The 21867-nt window shown below is 39.4% G+C and overlaps 1 protein-coding gene across 1 annotated transcript in view; it reads left to right on the top strand.

Moving 5' to 3' along the window:
* The window catches only part of glceb (glucuronic acid epimerase b), a 37535-nt gene extending 16348 nt beyond the window's left edge, over positions 1 to 21187 (top strand). The window contains exons 3-5 of the mRNA XM_084723730.1: positions 8169 to 8414; positions 18890 to 19182; positions 19940 to 21187. Of these exons, the coding sequence (XP_084579856.1) occupies positions 8169 to 8414; positions 18890 to 19182; positions 19940 to 20671 (1271 nt within the window). The 3' untranslated portion in view covers positions 20672 to 21187. The remainder of the gene's footprint in view (positions 1 to 8168; positions 8415 to 18889; positions 19183 to 19939) is intronic.
* The last annotated feature ends 680 nt before the right edge of the window (positions 21188 to 21867 follow it).

Below are 21867 nucleotides of genomic sequence, written 5' to 3' on the forward strand. Positions count from 1 at the left end.
AATGAGGAAGTGGGTAAAGGCAAATAATACAACAACTAATACAGTCTGTAGTATATAATATAACACAGTATCCAAAATCTAACTATATATCTAGTTTCATTTCAATATAATATCAATTTATTGCTCAGCCCTAACAGTGTATTTAATGATAAACTTAGATTTATTGATGTGGTGTTTCAAAAAGCAGATATTTGTCTGTTAAGTGAGTGTTTCCCTCCATGTTCCTTCACACTTTGAGCCCATCCTTAAAGTTGTTTGCTTTCCAAGGTTCCTTTTAAAATAATTACCAGGAAGGATCAATAGCTCATTTTAAAAGGCTATTAGTTCAAACCACATTGTCATCAATATAGTTCTGTGCCCTGCTTGCTTGAAGAAGTGGTCCTGTATACTCGCCTGAAATTAGAGAATAGATATTCATTATTCTTCTTTTTTTGTCAAATAGCTACAGCCACCAGTAAGATAAGATGAGGAATGTTGTTGCACCAGGAACTCTAAATATAGCAGTCGCCCAAAAAGTCCCTTACAACTTACAGAAACATATCAGCCTTATCAGTGAAGATGGAAACAGAAGGAGTGTGATTTGGAGTTATTCGGCCACAGTCCTGAATTCTTTCCCACTCAATAAGCGAGCTTTTGTTTTGGTGCGGAGATGTAATAAAAGATGATATATTCTCTGGCAAAGTGTCAGTTGCAGAGGTTAGCTTGATGAATAATGATAGCCAGTGTCTGTAAGAGCAATTTGCCAGCAGTAAATAGGTATTTTTTGCTGAGATGGATAGTGCAGTTCCCCACACTGGCATTTCTTCTTTTTACGTGGTGACACAAATCTGCTTCTCTGTTCGACACACAAAACAGAACAATGCACGGTAGTTATCTTTAAAGTAAAATTTGCAAGAAGCATTTGTGTCCTTTCGTCATGCACTCTTTCAGAGGCAGTAAAGCTCACATGCATGCAGAGAAGAGGGCTGCCCCCTGAGAGTCAATGAATCAAATAGTCAGAGACCCATCGGTCGAAGAGTCATTAAGTCATGCAGTTATTGTCTCTCTGTCAGTCAGTGTGCGTCAGACACTTACAAAAATGCACAGGGAAAACATTTCAGTGAGGAATTATAAATAAGCTGGCACACTTATTTAAAAAAAATCCACGTGACAACATGTGCTGGTGGTGATGAAACCTGAGGTGGAGTGACTGGTAAACAAGTTTCGGCTCTTGTTTTTTAGCTGCATTGTTCTAAATGAAGCACTGCAGCAGCATGGCAGACTGTAAACTAGGGCTGCACAATTCATTGAATTTGAAACATTGTCAAAATGGGAATATCTAACTCGGAGAAGCTGCAATTTTTTGATAAAGGAGAAATGTGTGACAAAACAGCTTCATAATGAAGTACTGTTGTGCTGCAGAGATGCCCTGGCTTACAAATCATGTTCTCCAGATGTAAGAAAGCATGTTTGTTTGATACAGACCACAACAAATATCAGATGAATCTGAATTAATATTGATAGTTTTTTTTTCCCTGTGAAAATGAAAAACGTGATGCAAAAATGATCATTTCCACTAATTGTGAATAATATCTTGATCGGAATATCTGTCAAAATAATCAAAATATGATATTTTTTGCCATATCATAAAGTTTACCCACTATAAATTTTACAGACTCAAAATCAACAGAAACCACTGAACTTACTGCAATAGAAGAAGAGTGATGGACACGGAGGCCAGCATCTGACAGCACTGCTGCAGCCCTGCAGGAGAAGTGCTCCATTGGGCGTTTTATACCTGAACTGTAAACACTTTTATTTTTTGTGGAAACTGATGTTTTCAGTAGAGCTGCAACAGTTAGCTGATTAGCCGATTTATTTTCAACTATTAAATTAACTTACTTTTTGATGATTGGTCAACCATTTTGAGTATTTTGAGAACCACTGCTCTGTGGCAGTATACTGTGACTGTATCTCTGGGTTGTGTAGAGTAGTATAAGACTTTTGAGGTCGTCATGTTGGGCTTTGGGGAACGCTGATCAACATTTTTCAACATTTTATGGCATTTTATGGAAGGAACGACTAAGAAAAAACTTGAAATAGAAAATGAAAATAATTGTGAGTTGCAGCCTGAAGCCCGAAGTGCAACTGAATGCCAGGCTATAAACTTTGCAAACAGAGTCTTAAAATCACCACAAGCCACAAAACAAACTGATGGAAGCAGAGAAGAGGGATGGAAACAGAGGGCAGGGTAACGCCAGACAGCAGCTGACAGCGCTGCAGCAGCCTGGCAGGAGAGATGCTCAATGGGGCACTGGGATTTTATTACCTGAACCATAAAGACTTTTACTTTCTCTGTGTGAAAATCTGATGTTTTCACATCACAGATGACAAAGAAAGGCATTAAAATGTGAGCTAGTCTAAACCATAAGACTTATGTGGGCTGATATAGGAGTGACGTGTGGCACTGAACGGGACAAAAATGGGACAAATCTTCAAATCTCTGTATTGAACAGCCAAATCCAACTCAACCAACAAAATTCTGAGTACAGCCTGAGAAAATACTGAATAATGAGAAAGGTCAGAGGGTCTGATAACACATTTAGTTGATTAGTTCCACTTTGTTTGGTTGATTATCAGTAACTTGAATTGTTTTATTTTTGTAGTTGGTGTGACTTTTTTCTGACCTGCAGCCCCATGTAAAGATCTTCTTTGGGTGACAAATTGTGGAAACTTTTGCATAATTGTGCCCCCACTACAACACATGTATTTGAGGGAACATATAAACTGGAAAATGGGTCAGACAGGAATCGAGCCAAATCTGTTAGCACCTCTGGGCTGAGCAGCGGGGAGCCAAGTTATTCTCACACTTCCATTTCCAGCAGACCGTTTCTTTTAGTACAAAGTTGAGGAAACACATCCACGCTCGCATACCCGCACACTATCTCATGCACACACACAATTTACCAAGGTCCATTAATTAAGCCCAAGGCTCCTTGCTATTTAGCACTCCACAAGTGCAGGCATACACACCTCTCTTCAACTTAGCATATTTTTATAGGTGAAAATAGCAGTTCATTAATTAGCCTGTCACAGTCCGAGGCACCGCAGGGCTTAAACAAGGTCATAGGAGCATTCCTCTCCCAATGCTACCCACAGAAAAATTATTTAACAGGACTCTCAGCAATATTCATTAAATGTCCTGATGACTCTTTACATCACTTCTGCTTCTGACATACTCAGGTGAGATGTAACTTGTATCAGGAGTCACAGTAGCAGTCACTATTAGGACAAAGTCTTTTGATTGATAGCATTTCATATAAATTAGTCTTTAAATACAAATACTCACTGTATATATTAGTAGATAGAGTCACACAGACACCACTTTTATGTGCCATTACTTCTCACATTTCCTGTAAGACTTGTGTTTTATAGTAAAGGGTTAGAAAGTGAGGTCTCTCATTTCCTTGTTGCACCAGAGCCTCCATGAGACAGAGAACAAAAGTTGAGAATAATGAAGCTCCAGCAGCCGAGGCACCATCATTAGTGGAAGTTGTTAATCCTCCCTAACAACACCCTCTTAAATCATGATCTGTCTCGTTTTTTGTGTCTCTCGCTTTCTCTTGAACCATTTTTATCTTGGCTCCCTGTTCTATTGAAGACCACCGTCACTTAAACATTTGCACTTATTCACTTAAACACAAACACACACAGTCTTATTACAAGACTTTGTAACCTTTTTAGCGCTCGATAAAACACAAATACTGTCACTTACAATCTCGGAGCAAACAAATACATGATATCTCTCAGCCTAACACCTGTGCACGTCCAACCTGCTGACCAAAATAGATACAGAGCTTTTTAGAGAAGACCGAGGTGGACTGGGATGAATAGGCTCTGGATAGAATCCAGGACACTGTTTCAAACTGTTGTGGTTACAGCCAAGTCAGAATGACTCCAAACCACAAATTAATTTAAATAGACAAAGATTCCATCTTCCCATTTCCATCTGTGTTTTGTCAAAACATTAAATAAAATTGCGGTTTGGAGTCAGTGTGCGGGCAGGCTCCTTTCCTCTGCTGTTTTCCAATAAGCTTGCACCTACATTAAACAAGGTTTGAATGTAGTTATGGGCATTCTTACAACCGTTTGTCAATTTTAATCTGTTGAACACTTAAGCTGGCTCGCATCAACAAAGAGTAATTTAATTAAAGATTAGTTCTAAGAAGAGTTTAGCAAAACTAGTTTCAAAATGAGTCAAGTCAGATTTAAAATTAAGCAGTTCTGATGCACAATTTAAAAACTAATCTCGGTTTAGTAAATCCAAGTTTTGGTGGGAGGGTAACTTTTGGCTTGTCTGTATTCCTTCACAAAAACGTCAAGGACCACACGCATATTCAGCAACAAAACCGCTCTGTGCTGGTTTTTCTATGGGACCCAACCCAAAAAGTGCCACTGCAACCCTTGGCATCGTGAATTTGCGTGGCTTTTAGCTCTGCTTTGGTCTTCACCAACTGCTGAGGCAAACTTCTGCATCTTTAATAGCAATATGCTGAACTTTCTCCACCGGTTTTCTTAGCTTCTTCACAGTGGGATTTTGTGTTTTAATTCTCAGTGGGTTCAACCCAACAATGGACCCTTTCACATGGCACATTGCAGTCATTTGGTTTATTGTTAATATTAAACAAATTGCTATATGGAGCCTTAATGTTCATCCAGATGTCACAGTTTTGCTGACCTGCTAGAGGTCAAAAACAAAGCTTGTGACCAAAAATGAGGAGAAAATAACATTGCACAACAACAAGCTGGTGTAGCACTTATGCTGCTATATTAACTTCAGTAGGCTTTGAGCTCCCTATAATTGGCAGAAGACTTAGTTTCTCAGATTTCTAGAATGTCCACTCTCTGGAGTCATGAAAATATGTGGAGGCTTAACAGTCAATTCCACATGGATTACTTAGTGTTATTCAGTGAGTAGCACAGTGTTACACTGTTAGGATTTTGACAGTCATTTGACTTAAGTTGTCAAGGGAGATGCCAGTAACAAGACAGGCATGAAGAAAAGTCTGGCAAGGGATTGGAAAGTGTAGTGGGGGTGTATGAGTGTGTGTGCATTTCTTTTTTATGTGCTCTTTTATGAAGACATTAATCAAATGTATCAGTTCTCAATCAGGAGTTGTTTGTGACAACTTTACTACTTAAATGTGGTATATGGCATCGGTCCATGCTCTGTACTTGTCCCTTTTAAAAAATAAACATTAAAACGGGGCATGAATTCATCCCCCATTAGTGATGGTGATCAAACTGAAGAAAATGCTTATCTCAAATGCATTACTAGGGAAGGTTTGCCATGAATAAGGCTGTACAGTGATTGTTGCTAACCATTAAAAGGATTTCAGTCATGCATATTACCCACCAGATGTGCACTGTGTCATAGAATATTATTTTAATCAATTTTCCCTGAGATATTGAAACAATAACTTGTAATAGCCTAATAGTTTATTTGAACTCACACTAGAACATTTTTGTTTAAACACACATGAGCACATGGAAATCTTTGTGGATCTTTGACAGTTAAGAAGCTGTGATTGTTTTTGTTTGCTCTCTCTAAAACTAGTCTTCATAGTAATATACATACAGTCCATGAAAATTAAAAATTACGAGCTACCTATTAACCATATTTATATAGATCTAGTAGAGTAGAGTCTTCAGGTGGTGCAGAAGAAAGAGCTTCCCACTATTTAAGGAACCTGGGTTCAAGCTGCAGTGATAGTGCTTCTAGCTGTAGATGGGTGAGTCATTGAATACAAACTAACAGTGTTTGGGAATAAGACATCAGTTCTGGAACATGTGCTCGCTGCTGCATCGACTCCCACTGTAGTGATCGTTTGGGAGTCCAGTGCACAGAGTGGATCAGGGGCAGATGAAGGGTTTTGGTGAGGCTTCTCACTGACAGGTGCAAAGTAACTTCATGTTTTCAAGAATAAGCTCTTAAAGAAAATGGATGGATCAATATATTACAGTTGACTTAAGAAAAAGGATCAAATACACATAAAATGCTGCCTATAATGTTCATGGTTGACTAATATCAGTTGACTAATATATATCGGTCAGGCTCTAGTAAGAACTGAAAGACTTTTGGCCCTGCATGATCACATGATCAATGCATTAGACAACATTAGACATGTCAATACCAGCTGTCATGATACCAGAGCTTTGAACTCTGATACAATACAAGAATAACAAAAACAAAACTTGATAACCTCTTTTGGTACCACTGCAAGGGAAAATAATGTCGTAGGCACACAATATAGGACAATGTTTTTCTTTCTTTTTTTCTTTTTTTAAATTAACAACACAGTGCTGATAGAGAAAACTTAAATGAGAAGTGTCTGGTTTTGCTGCTGCAAGCCAAATTTCAGACAGGACAATAAAGACTGAACTGAGCTGAGGTCTTGAGTGAGCACTTTACTTTAACAGCTTTGGTACTTTCTATACTTTGATTAAATGCGTGGTGTCCAATAATTGTCTATACTTTTGACAGCCTCACTGGCTGCATAATTTCTAAACAGTTAAACTAGAGACCAGAGGAATTTTTCCAATACAATAACAACTGGATGATAATCTCCCTCAGTTCATTCTTTGCCTCCATTTTCAATTACACACACACACACACACACACACACACACACACACTAGCATAAAACCCCATTTACATTCTCTTTTCTGTCAGAAAAAGGAAAGCAAAAAGCTTTCTTTCTGTGTGATTTCTTCGACTGTCTGACTTGGGGTCAGACAACTCGGCCCATGTGCTGGAGAACAGCAAATAATAAAACGTAGTCTTTTGTGCAAAATTACCTCCTATTGGGAAAACAGCACAAAAAGCAATAAGGAAAGTGGAACATAATGTAAGTGATCATCAGCTGTGTGTGTGCAGTGGTGATTAGTTTGAAAAGAGGAAGCACATTATCACCCAGCTCTAATCTGAGTTTATTATGTTCCTCTCAGAAGGATGGGGTTTGGGTTGCACATGTGCTCTCACTGTCACAAGGTCTTTAAGTGAACTATCTGTTAATCAGAGTGATTCTCCTGCCTGAGCTATTTCTGGCTGCGTGAACAGGGAAGCTCGCCTGCAGTGAAATGCAGTAGCTTAGCTTGAATTTCACCACACCATCCAATTGTTTACCTTAGCTGGTGGAGGTATTTTTCTTTTCCTTTTTTGTTTGTTTTTTTCTAAAACAAAGCATTTTCTGCTTCCCTTTTTGCATCGACTATTTTCTGTTGACTTCTTTGTTTATGTTTACAAAATAGGTCCAGATTTGAACCTTTGTCAGTCTCATCCAGTTACTGGAAAGTTTTTTAAATCTGTATCTCTGGTATTATTAATTTTGGACCAATTTCAGTTAACAGATTCAGTCTATCGTCAAGCCAAAAATAAAGCTGTTATGAAAGCTGCATTCTAAAAAGGAACATTTGCTTGAAATAAACTGCAAGGAGCTTAAAAGAAAAAATCTGTTCACAAACAAGATGATCATGTGAGCACAAGATTTAAGCGTTTTAATACACTAAGACTGCAACTGGTCCATAAAATGACAAAATGTGTTTTTAACCCAAAAGTGTTCAATTTACCGTCATAAAGGACTAAAGAAACCACCAATATCCACATGTGAGAAGCTCAAATCAGAGACTTTGGACAATTTTCTTTAAAAAAAAAAAAAGAAGAAGAAGTGGAAGAAAACTCAAAATGTTAAATTGATTATCAAAATATTTGTCGATTTAATTTTTTGTAAGTCACTTTTTATTGCCTTTCAAGAAGTAAACATCAACAACAATGTTAACAGAGAGAAGAAAAATAGATGAAAAAATATCAATCACTCAAGTAAAACAGAAAAAATGGAATAAAATAATAAACAGACTACTGGAAAAAATATAAATATTCACAGGGCAAACATTTTCAGTATCTATCCCATTTCAGTCACTCACATAGTGGCAAAAATCTGTCCAACCTGCCATCATAACATCATATTGCAGCTTCACGATACACTATGAAAGTAACAACTAGAAAAATATAACTACAGGCGCATAAGAGTGAAATGTCTATAATCTCTTGCAGTAAGGAGGTCATTTTCTATATTTATTTAACATCACTGTCCTTTTCCTCCTCCTCTCCCTCCCTCTTTTCCACCCAGGTGTGCCTCTGTCCACTCAATGGGGCCCTCAGGGCTACTTCTACGCCATCCAGATCGCTCAGTACGGCTTGAGCCATTACAGCAAAAACCTGACCGAGCGCCCTCCCCATGTGGAGGTCTACGACACAGCCGAGGAGAGAGACAGCCGGGCCAGCTCGGCGCCCTGGAGTGTGCCGAAAGGTTGCGGTCTCAGCCGTGTCCACGACAAGTCCCGAGCTACCTCCGTGCGTCAGTTCAGTGCTCCAGGTATGTAAGCCGTCCACGAGCCCAGATGGCCTCGGGGCAAGGAGCTTATCTCCTGTTAACTGTGGCTGTAGGAGGCTCGATATGCAACTGCACCCCCAGGACAGGATGATAGTCTGCAGTGAGTCACAGCCACAGTGCGAGAATGCTGGCAGACTGTGTGTTGGTTGACAGTGGACCCACCACATAATGACAGATTCCTAGAAATTATGATGATTTAAGAACCAGCAGACACAACATCGCACATTTCATCCTGTTTTATTCACTTAGTCAGACATTGTCACATATATGCTGTCTAAATGCATTGTGAAAAATTGTGGCAGAAATACCTTCAGCTGACTTAATTTTTACTTTAAACTTCTCCTTTTTATCCAGAGTAGGGTTTCAAGTTTTGTGCCTTTTCCTTAACCAATAGTTGAACACGCTAAAAATCGATAATTCATAAATCATTCATATTTAATAAGATACAAAATGCATGTCTTTTTCTCTGTTTAAGGTTGATTTAAACAAACAGAATTTAAGGCTTCTCTTTCCTGCCTGAAAAACTCCAGAGAAATAATACACAGAACATACATTATCTGTTAATAAATCATTAATCAGTTGAATTAATCAATTAATCTTTAACATCCCTAATTCAGAGCATGAATATCAGTGGTTGAAATGATCACTTTGGTGTCCAGATGTTATCATCTGTAGCCAGTTAACCTTAATTCTGGGTGATGGTCATATGACTTAATAAAGCTCTAGGCTGTTGTCTGGTTGGATTGCACACCATTGTTGTACGTGTCCAACAGTTTCCAGGCTGTCATTGTCAACCATTTGAGAAATTGGCAACCAATTTTTGGTCTTTGCATGCCATCAGGGGACACCACTTTCTAACATCTAAAAAATAAGGACAGTAAACAGCACAACATGCACCCCAAAATAAATAAATGTTCAGTATTTGTTGCATTAGTGATATTTAAATATTGCTTTTACAGTCGAAATGGAACCAGAATCAGACAACGCAGCATGTACGTTTGTCCGTTTGTTTGCCTGCACACAAGCGAGGATGTGTTCACTGTGGGTTTAAGTATTTCCATGGTATTGACAAAAACATACAGAATATTGCCAGATTATTCCTTTAAGCATATCGTATTAATCAGATTTATAATTTAAGCAAATCAACCTAAGCAGCTCACCCTGTCAGTCTCTTAATGCTGCTAATGTTGGCTCATTCTGCTGCAGTGGAGAGCACTCAACACTGTCATTAGCTTTAACATTATCAGAAGTGATTTATCTGTCATTTTTTCACTGTGACCAGAAGTTTGATATCAGAAGGACCATGTTCTTGTTTTAGTCAACCTCTGATGAGTCAGACATTGAGTTGACGTCACTAAAATGTCACAGAAAACTTTTTTTTTCCGATTTCGTGAGACTTGAATATTGCAATGGGACCTTGAAATCCTCACCAGCTGATGAGTCGTCACCATATTATCTGTTTAATCCTCCATCAGTGCGTAGTTAATACGCCTTTAGAAAATGGGTATTCTTGCCCCTTAAAATAAAACTGACTGAAAGGTGGCACTGTCCTTGGTGCCATTTTTGTTGCACTATTTCAACTACAAGGATTGTAATTTAATTCACCTCACTGGCTTTGTATCCAAAGCTCTGCCCCGGCCTCCTTCTGACTATACAGTCATTTATTGTGTGCAGCACTTCTGCATCTAAAAATGATCTTTAAAGTGAGAAGACAAAAAAAAACTGTCTCCCTCCTTTTCCTGATACCACAAACAAAATGTATTCAGAGCTACAATATGTGGTGGACACGATTTGAAAGAGTGCAATTTTCAAATCACAAGAGCTGCTTAAAATTTGCTTAAAACGGTGAGTGTTGGTTTCACCACAAGCTGCTGTGAATTGATGTTAATTTATTAATTCTTTGGCTGCTGCCTGGTTAATGTACTCAGTTTTTGTCTTTAGATTGATGCTTGGCCAAAGATGGTTTTGTACAAGAAGAAACACCACTCTGTTGGTCTTTCATGAACAGCAGAAAGCCAGATTCCACTCTTTTTTTTTTCCCAAATATCAAAAATGACACAGAGTGCATTCTGGGTAATCGCCCTCAGGTCATTTTCAGACATGCTAGCAAGTAGGTCGGCAGTTGTCGAGTGTAGTGTTAAATGATGGCTGGTGAAAATAGTTGTTGGAGTCATCCAGTTAAAGTTTTAAGCTCATGACTTTAAAGGTCTTATAAATATCTTAAGAAATATCTGAAACCTGTCAGAATAAACTTGCCAAGTTTACGTAGAAGTTGACCTTTTTCTAACTGAACTGAATCTGGGGGAATGTCAACAAAGAACAGCAGGAGCAATGTTTTATGATTCTATTAATGTAAAAACAAGTCTGTGAAAGTGTTTGTCGCTTCCACTCTCATCCTCCCCTATCATATTTTGTCTTTTTAGGGGCAGCTAGGGGACTTTTGGGGAGATAAAAGTTCAGCAGTATATGCTACATTGAAGAGGTGTACGTCATCTGACAGCTAATAACCTGAAGATTAATTTGAGATGCAGCTCAGCACTGCGTTTTTCTAATCGTAAATCTGTAATAAACATTCTGATTTGGTTAGCTGCCTAAAGGGCTGGTATCGGTACTCAATACTTTTTAAGGCATCGTCCAAAATATGTCAGAGGTCAGTCAAACAGTACTTACGTGCAATACTTTTTGTACCCAGGTCTAGAAAACACTGGTTGTATGATTTTACTTATAGACAGTCACTGCAGCCATTCAATTTAATGAAACATGTGATCGGCCCACTACTGTAGCTTCAACTAACGGCTACATACGATCTGTGTTGGCGAAATCGAGCGCAGTGTAGTTGACGGAGGTGGCAGTTCAGTGTGCCCAGATGCCACCAAAACATTCAGAAGATGGAAGTAGAAAAAAAGGTATCAAATGAAGCACTTTACTGGTATCAGTATCATTTTAAGGGTACTGCTTTTGGTAGTGGTATTGTTATTTTTTCAGCAATGTTTTCAGCATGTTTTTTAGATTTTCAAAGTTCAGAGTGTATAAATGCTTAGAACATTATTATGGTCATTCTATCATGTCTCATAAGTTGTTGCAGCAGTTTTTGGGTTGATACCATTTATCACATAGATTTAGTGTAAAGTGTAACCATTTTTGACCACTCCAGAATTTATAAAAGTTGCTCCAAAATACCACATTAAGTCATCACTGTAGGTCAGTTTATACAGTTAATCAGTTCAAGTTTAAAAAAATTGTCTCACTACAATGAAACGCCTACTATGGGAACTGACATCATCACACATGAATACCACTGGGGTCACTGAATCCACAAGAGTCTCAACTTTACAGTTACACCCATTTCGTGCAGTTACAATACTATTTATGGACTCCAGTATGCTGAAATGTTCAAATAAAAACACATTTATAGATTGCATGTGTTTTTTGCCTGTCTGTAAAGACAAAGACTCTTGAGTTCTCGTAGAACCTGTTTTTATTCAGATATCTTGAGATGAAAGGTAGAGGGACCTCTTTCAAAATGGCCATGCCAGTTTTTCCTTTGTCAAAATTTAGTCTAACTGTGACGTGTTATGTCGCCCCCCTTCCTAACAATAAACTGAGTCTGCCACAGCCTCTGAAATCAGCCGCGGACGTGGGTGTCTGCATGGGTGTCTTTGCAGAGTTGAAGAGGTTAATACTACATAGACCACAAATACAGGTCTGTGGAAAATAATTTCAATTTATAGTGCAGTACTGGTCAGAAAAACACCAATTGCATGTTTTCCTTAAATTGTTCATCCCTGGGGTAATGTACAGAGTCTGCAATCTTCTTATATTTGGAACAAAACAGAAGCAGTTATGGTGCATATCTCTAAATGTTCTGAATATCGAAATTATAAATCAAATCCCACTATTTATTGTAATGGAGATTCTGGCCTAGTTTTACAGTTAAGTTGAGTGACCAAGGCCTTGAGATATTTGGCAGGAGTTATTTTTGAAATTGGGAGAAGTCAAAATCTTTTACCCAGTGCTGACTGTGAGCTGTCTTTTATTCTGGTTTGATCTCCTGCTGATATTTCCAGGACTCTCTCCCTCTCTCTCTCTCTCTCTCTCGCTCTCTCTGTCCTCCATTGAGCTGATGCCTCAACTGTAATTTTCACCTCCTCCTAATTCCTCCGCTTTCAACCTCTCATCATCAACAATTTCTTTTCATTTCACCGCTCTGCACTTTCTCTCCACTCCCCACTCACCTTGCCTCACGGCTTCAGCTCGCCATCATATCTCTATCTTTCCTTGACATCATCATGTTTTCATCATCACTCCTCAGCTCTCCCTCGGCACTCTTCATTCTCCATTAATCTTCCTCGTCTAACCCCAGATTTCAGTCAGTTTTCCACCTCTATTTACTCATTTCCACCCACTTATCACCCCTCAGCCCTCTCGTGCTTCCTAAACATTGCAGTCGTATTACCTCGATCCATTTTAACGCCTTACTTTGCACTCTCGTCCAAACTTTTCTTGTTTTCATCCCCTGCTGTCACTTTCTCTTTCTGTCTCTGCTTCCCTCCACTTCTGCTTCCTCCTCCGGCTCCTTCTTTCTGTTTGGGTCTTTTTTCCCTCCTTACTGTATCTAGGGCACTGGTGTTGAACAGCCTCTCAAATGCTCTGACAAGTGGATCAATCGTCTGTCCCCTGATAATAACCTACCATCTACCATCTGCACATTTCCTGCTTGAACACTGTCCGCCACTGAGCACCTTTTCTTTCTGAATCCCCTCATGGTCGGTTGATGGTTCAGAAATGCAGGTTTTTTTTTTAGATGATCTTTGTAAGGACTGCGGAGATACTCTGGAGTGACAGCTGTCACAGCTACACTGCCTTTAAGAAGTATTCACCGACCCTGTTGTGAAGTTTTCATTGTTTTATTGTCTTAAAATGGGAATCTCGAAGATTTTCATTCAAATTAAAGTCTGTTAAGTCACTATTGTGGAATGAGGAAACACAATGGTGATTGAGTCTGAAGCCCACTGATCAAGAAATCAATCAATCAAGGAGTCAGGGTAATTTATTATCTTATCTGGGTGCATATACAGAAAATCTATTACATTCAGAACGGAATATGATAAGATATAAAACAAAAATCAAACAATTTGTACAGTTATACACATATATACACAAATACACCCAGGAAATAATGTTGAAATACATTTTTTGATTTTGCGTCGGGTTAAATATAAACAGCAGCAACAAGGTCGACATCTTCACACAAAAATTTCATGACCTCTGAAGTATTATCCATTAACTTTGACTGTATCTTGACTGTACTTGACATAGTATCATAGATGTAATACACAGAATTGTCCTGCCGCATGCTGTCAGCTCAGAACTGGCCTGCCCTTCAACTGCAACACCTTGATCCTGTGGTGGAGCAGGTGTCTCTGTGTGGCACAACTTATCCAGCCTGAGTCCTATTCTGTCCGTTTTATTTTTATGACTGGAGCAGCCTTAGGTCCCAGCTGTAGCGCGGCTCTCATCCTCGCTGTCTTACTCTCCTCCTGGAGTGGTGTCCATGGCGGTGCATCCAGCTGATCTGATTGCATGTTCGAACGATGCCAACTGTTTTTGTTGAACCTCTCAGGGTCTGCTGCCCTTTCATGTGAGCCTTACACCTCCCTTCCAATGCCTACGACTGTATTTCTGTCATACATGAGCCGTGTTACAGCAAGAAAGCTCAGAAAATAACATCGTAAAAGAGTAGCGAAGTTTGACCACTGCATCTACATGCACAGGTATTGCTGCAAAGTATTGCAATATTTATATATTTTCACTCAATTCCCAGAAAAAATACCTTATTAAATTACTGCTGATGCAAATAAATAATTTCCTACTGCTGCAGCGTCATATTAAAAGTATTTAACTGGTGAAGCTTTAGTTAACTTTTATTATGAAGTAGTCACAGGAGATGTCATGTTTTTTTCAGTGAGTTGGTTCTGACAGCTATGGTTAATCAAAAATGTGTCTACAAAACAAGACCATTACCAGCATTTTTTGGACCACTGATCAGTTTGAAATATTGCCAGGAGTAATAGAAGAAGAAGAAGGAGGAGGAGCAGCCACAGTGAGCTGTTAGATGAGGAGCTGCAGGCGACCAGCTGCTCATCAGCTTCTCAGCGAGGTAACCGACTCCTTTCACTGTGCCCTGCTGTTCTGTGTGTAGCATAAAATCAGATCACAGTTGCTCACAGAATGACGAAAAAAGGCCACTTATTGCTTTGACTTCTTTTTTAAAACACAGTAGTTTGTTTCGCTGCCACCAGATTTCTGTGACCTGTCGTATTAAACCGGATTTGCTGTTACCACCAGAAACTACAGTTGAAAAATCAACCACGACTGAAATCTTCCATATTGTCACTTTAAAACACTCAAGTTTTTCTGTTTTTTTGACACAGTTGAACAGTAATTCTTAGGATTTCAGTCCTGATCGTTATAGCGATACCTGCAGTTACCATGGTAACAGTAAGTGTGGTTTAACACTACAATCCTCCTTCAGCAGCTCTGTTGTCAGAAACAGAAGTTCAACGGCTGGTGTATTCTTTAACTGCACAACCAAACAAGCTCACATTGTTGTAATGAAGATGTCAGCCATGTGACTGTTATCTGATATAATGATGTGCACAGTGCAAGTAAAGAAACAAGCAGGGCACATTGAAGTTGTTACCTTGTTGAGGAGTCGGAGGTGTGCATTCTGTCGCTCTTCATATAACAGCTCGCTGTAGCTGCTCTGTCTTGTTCTCTTTCTTGTTTGCAAAAATTACAAATGATTCGCTGGGGAAAAGAAATGCAGAAAAAGACGTGTTTTATGAACCATCACCACCCTGTATTTCACTAGTTGGTCAGTGTTGATGTGAAGTGTACTCAATTGATGCAATAAATTCCTCAGGTCTGCTATATCGACTGAGACAGCTGTGTTCTTAGGGACTTAAAGCTTTAACTGTTTACATTTTCCATCAACGCTGACAGGACATCCATATGAAATGTGTTGTATTTTCCCTTTAAGCATCATAACTTTAATGTCAAAGTGAAAACAGATCTCCAGGGACTAAGTCAGGGTCCACGTCTCATTTCAAACATGAATTTGTGGCTGGACTTGAAAAAAGTGTGTTCACTCAAGATCTCTGTACAACCTGGCAGAGCTTGAGCATTTTTGCAAAGAATAATGAGGAATACAAGGACAGTGGTTTTTTTGAAGGCGCAGCTCAACACTGAGAATCAAAGAATAATGAGGAAATATAACCGTCGACAGAGACGCATCCACACAGACTCAAGCCTGTAAATGCTGCCAAAGGAGCTAAACCGTTGAGTGAGTGAATACTTATGCAAACAGGCATTTTGTATTTCATATGTCAAAATTTGGATGACTTCTAAAGGGTCTTTAATGTTAATGTTTAATGCTAATGTTTCGATGGCTTCAGCTTATCAAATGTCGGTATTTTGTGTATTTTGTTTGTCATAAATTATTAAATATTAGTATTTAAAATATTTAGTTTTGGACTGCTGACCATATAAAACAAACAAAATTTAATTGGTCATGTTGAGTTGTATATGATTATAATGAGCATTTTCACTGTTGTCCAACATGATGACCTTGTGATTGCGATGTGAGTCACAATTAGTGGAAATGCTCTTTTTTTGCATCACAATTTTCATTTTCACTGGAAAAAAAATCACGATGTGACGTTTATTGGGGTCTGTGTCAAACAAACATGTTGTCTTACATCTGAAGAACAAGATTTAGGCCAGGACTCCTCTGCAGCACTACAGTACTTCATTATAATGCTGTTCTGTCACACATTTTACCCTTATCAAAGAAAAATGCCACTCCAGGGATTTGGGTATTGCACTTAGCCATATTTTGATGTCGATATATTTTGTAAATTATACAGCCTTAATGCACAATAGTGCAACAGTAACAAAACATTGTTTGCAGCACTAGAAACATGAAAACTTTGCAAGAGGGTGAATACTTTTTATATTCACTGTGTGTCGTGTGTCACTACGCTGATGGAGTCACTAGAGGATGCACATGAATAATCACACGTGTATCGACTGTCGCTTACCACTTGTCACTCTTTTGTATCCGTGCATGCATAACACGTCCCGTACATGTGTTTTAAAGTGTTGGTTTAACATGCTCGCTCATGTATACAAGCATAGTTTTATGCTGACATACTTCTTGCTGCATGTCATCTCCAGCTCCTGCCTTATTGCTAAACAGCCAGAGAGCAAAGCAGAGCAGAGGAGATGGAATCTCGTCTATATTCCCTGCCCATCCTTTATTGATGCCAGAGTAATCACGGGGCCAGAGTACAAATCCACTTACTCTCTGCATTGCCTTAAGTAATGGATTTATGAGTGCATTAAAGAGCCGTAGTCATCCAGAGGCCCCTGCCAGACTGGCTCTCTCCTTCATTCTCCTCCTGATCGACTGCCTTTGTGTCTCAGACGGCCTCGCCTGCCTCTGCTTTCTCAGCTCGTGTCATGTGAGATCTCTCTGTCTCCGATTCTCAATTGTCTTCTCACTATTGGCTCATTTTCACCCTCTCAGGTCTCGGGGCTGGGTTTAAGGGCACTTGTGCGACCCGTCATTACATTACCCACCTTTTTCTTGACTGCTTTCCTGTCTTTATCCTTTGGGAAACCTTGATGAGAAAAGGGTTTGGGTTTTTTTTTTTTTTTTTGCTGTGCAGACCAGGTAACAAGGCCAAAGGAGAGATCACTCCAAGAGCTGTTAGTGCTTCAAGGAGCTGAAATGAATTCAGAAGAGCAGCTGAAGTGCCTGGCACAGAGTTGATATAATGTAAGAGGAGCGGTGGCAGTGTTGAAACTGAATATCCTCCAAGTTCTTTGGTGAGCTTTGCTGGGAAGAGATGTAGAGATGCAAATAGAAAAGTTGCTGCAGTGCCTCAACTTCGTCTTTCGCTCCCTTGTTCTGTCTTCCCACTTTTTTCCTCCCTCGATTCCTTCCCTTCTGTCCTCCTCCTAATTAAGCTCAGTGTGCAGTGACACATCTGTACTGTACATCCCATGAGAAGCTTGTCCCTGCTGTGTGTGTGTGTGTGTGTGTGTGTGTGTGTGTGTGTGTGTGTGTGTGTGTGTGTTTGAGACTCTCTCATACACACACACACATACAGCTAGGCACTTCACACTGGTAATAATAATACAAGGTCCTTGGTCATACAGACTGGAGTTTTGACTGCTGAGTGTTTCTAAAGTTATCAGACTGTTATTGATCATTTGAAAATGTGACTATCAAGTGAGTCTTGGGAACACAAGGACAAAGATGAGCTATCATAGAAACGCGCCATCAAAGGAGAGTGTATTAAAGGAGACAGGCACACTGGAAAAGGCTTCCAGTCAGCTGCTAAAAATAGTCCATTGTTGTCTGGTAATCTTCAGAAGTTCTTAAAGTCAGTCAAATGAGGTTAGTCATGTTTTTCTGACCAAATGCACTTGAAGAAACACGATAAGTAAGGGATATTGCCTGACTCCATGGAGCCAACTGTCCAATTCCATGGTTGCTCTGGCCTTCACGTCATCAGTTAATTCCTGATTAGTGACAACTCGAAAGGCATTATCCTGCTTATACCATAATTCATATTTTGATGTATTTTGCAATCAAAATCTAAAGATTTTCACAAGCCATAACTCTGTTAAAGCCTGGGCTTAACAATCATTACCATCCCGTAAGATTCTTATGCGGTGGAAACATTGGGCCTCAAATGTTCTCTTGTTTTTCTATTATTTGTTTCTCAACAAAGTAGTAGGAGGAAAAGGCAGAAATCCTTTGTGTGATTCATGACACGCCCAAGTCTGTTCTGACCCATCTGAGCATGTTGACAAATTGCATTTGATCTTAAATTGGATGCACACTCCTGGAGGTTTGCAATTAGCATATAGAAATGTCCCAATAAATCCATATAAAAGCAGCAGACTGATGTGCTGCGTTCAATCCACAAAGCAACAAGCCGCTGACACTTGACAGATAATGGTAAGCTGAAAAAAAAAAAACGAAGAGAAGAAAGACATGAAAATAAATGGAAATGACACTGAAGGACAGTACGCTTTTGTGCGTACTGGTTTACACGTATTCTGGAGCACTCTTAAATTTCTATCATACCTAAGAACAAACAGGAAGTACAAAAGTGTTGATGAATGCCACAGAATTTTTTTAATTGGTTGCATGCACACTTTACAATCATATCTGTGCGTATGAATGATCCATGCATGAGGCTCAATGTTCACTGCTCCAGTAAATAGAACAAACCTTGTACAACCTCACAACAGGAGAAGTTTCTTGTCCAACTCATAGAAAAGCCTTTTGGCTCAGCTATTAGCTGAGAATTATACACATTTTAACATCTCTTCCATTTATCTGCTGCACCCACCCTCCTCACCCCACTCAACCATCACAGACTCCTCAGAAGGCGTTTCCCTCCAGCTGGGCAACTCCAAAGACTTCATCCTCAGCTTGGACATCAAGTTCATCTCCAATGGCAGTGTGTCTGTCGTCCTGGAAACCACAGAGAAGGGCCCGCCCTTCACCATCCACTATGTGACCAACACGCAGCTCATCGCCTTCAAAGACCGAGAAATCACATATGGTATCGGTGCACGAACAGCCTGGAGCACTCTGACCCGAGACCTGCTCACCGACCTCAGGAAGGGCGTCGGCTTGTCCAACACCAAGGCTGTGAAGGCCACGAAGGTTTGTTTATGTCAAATGTTTGATGCTGAGGGGCCTTTGATAAAACAACTGTGTTCTAATAACTACGTAACTGGACTGAGGCTGAAACAATGATCATCAATAGAAAATTAATCTGCAACTACGCTGATAGTTGAGTAAATGATTATGTTAGAGCTGTTATTAATCATAATTGATTTTCCATCTTTGCATTTCAGTTAGTCATTTTAGTTAGACTGTTGCAGAATTGTTTTTTAACAGATTTTTGAGGCTCAAAACAAGGCTCAAATTGTGCCAATTGCACAATGAAACAGCAACTAATTCAATGATGTTTAAGTAATTTTTCAAACAAAAATACCCAGGATTTGGTGGTTTCAGCTTGGAAAATGTGCAGATATGGTGTATTTCCATGTTATATATCATAGTAAATTGAATATATTTAATTTTTTGACCATGGACTATAAAACAAACTATTTTAAATAGTCCCGTTTAACTCCATAAAACTATTATGTGCTTTTTTTCCTCTATTTTCCAACATTTCATGGATGAAAATATTAATCAAGAAAATAATGATGTAGTCACCAGAGGATGTGGATGAGTGAACAAGTGTATCGATTTCTGTAAATGTAAATGAAATGCAAATGTAGTTTTGTAAAATTTAACTTTGAATATTTATTTCATCATGAGAATATTGACACTAAATAATTACATGTAAAGATGACAAACATTAGAAATACTAGTTCATTGATCATTTTGCCTTTGCATCCGATGTCCTCCTCAGATCATGCCCAGACGGGTGGTGCGACTCATCCTACATGGACGTGGTTTTGTTGACAACGTTACCATCTCCACCACTGCCCACATGGCAGCCTTCTTCGCCGCCAGCGACTGGCTGCTTCGCAACCAGGACGAGCGAGGCGGTTGGCCCATCATGGTAACCCGTAAGCTGGGCGAAGGCTTCCGGCCCCTGGAGCCCGGCTGGTACTCAGCCATGGCTCAGGGCCAGGGCATGTCCACTCTGGTGAGGGCCTACCTCCTCACCAAGGACCAGGCTTACCTCAACGCTGCCCTCAAGGCAGTCGGACCGTACAAGGTGCCTTCAGCGCAGCACGGGGTCAAAGCTGTGTTCATGAACAAATACGACTGGTATGAGGAGTACCCCACCACACCCAGCTCCTTTGTCCTCAACGGCTTCATCTACTCCCTGCTGGGACTCTATGACTTGTCCGAGACGGCCGGAGAGAAGCTCGGCAGGGAGGCGGGGCAGCTTTTCAGCCGCGGCATGGAGTCGCTGAAGGCCATGCTGCCGCTCTTTGACACAGGGTCTGGGAGCATCTACGACCTGCGTCACTTCATGTTGGGCACGGCGCCTAACCTGGCCCGCTGGGACTATCACACCACGCACATTAACCAGTTACAGCTGGTAGCATCCATAGACAACTCTCCCATCTTCAAGGATGTAGTGAAACGCTGGAAAAACTACTTAAAAGGGATACGTGCCAAGCACAACTAGACAAACAGTAACCCACATATAGAACACAGCTGAAAGGTTGAATATACTTAATGTGTGAGAACTGAACGGATGACTGAATGTGAGTTTGTTGCTCACATTGTGTGTCTGTGTGCGTCCCAGTTTTGGTTGAGGTTCATAATCTAAAGGACGAGTTTATTCAGCTGCAGCTCTCAACACTAAACGTTTCTTGTGTGCTCTGTTGCAGGTTTTATATTTTCTGCAACACCGACTGTAGCTCTCCTCAAATGTTTTTTTTTCCTTGAGCTAGTGTTTGTAATTATGCACAGACCTAGTTTCACAGTGTGAGTGTTTGTGTTCAGGAAGAGTGTGTGTGTGTGTTGTTTAAAGTAACAATATATTATGTTAGACAGTCGAATTGTTTAAACTGAATCACATTTCCGACATTCTTTCATGCATCCACCACAAGTTTCTTCTCCAACTCTCTATTTTTTTTTTCACCATTTTAGTCACATTTGCCAAGTTTGACAAAACAAATAACCTGTAAAAAAAAAACAAAAAAAAACAAAAAATCAAATATATTCAAAATTATTTTGAGGAAAATGTTGCCAAAAATCATATCAATATAAAATACTTAAAGCTGCACTGGGTAATATCATTTCATCATACTTTTGGTTGAAATAACATCGTTGAATGTCACTAGCACATTACCAGCTAATCACAGCTGCTCATACAAACTAGAGTCATCTAGTTTCTACACTGTAAAAATGAAAAGTGCAGAAAGCTATTTCAATATTTTAAGACAACATACTGCAATAGAACTAAAATTTTACCAACTGCTAATTTTTTGTTGAGGTAACTTACTTTTCTTCTTTAGATAAAATTGAATCTTTGAGTTTTAGAAACTTTTGCAATATTTGAAATGGCATTTCAAAAATTAGTAAGTAAATTAATTGAAGGGAAAGTGAATAATGGTCGGTAGTTTAATAATTTAAAACTGAAAGATTCTGGTTTAGGTAAAGAAGAAAGGTAAATTATCTCAACTAAAGATTATAGGTGAAAGTTCTTTTAGTTTATTTATCTTTTTTTTTTTTTTTTACAGTGTACGTGTCTCTGTTGACCTCTGAGTCAGACATCACTAGCAGAACAGATGTTAGTTTGCTAGTTAATTCTCACAGTTGACAAAGTTGATGTTCCACTTCAAGCCCAGCAAAACACATGTGCGTGTTTGGTGCATC

Source organism: Lutjanus erythropterus, chromosome 1 (genome assembly GCF_056507025.1).
Source record: "Lutjanus erythropterus isolate fLutEry1 chromosome 1, fLutEry1.hap2, whole genome shotgun sequence".
In the NCBI taxonomy this organism is placed as follows: domain Eukaryota; kingdom Metazoa; phylum Chordata; class Actinopteri; order Lutjaniformes; family Lutjanidae; genus Lutjanus; species Lutjanus erythropterus.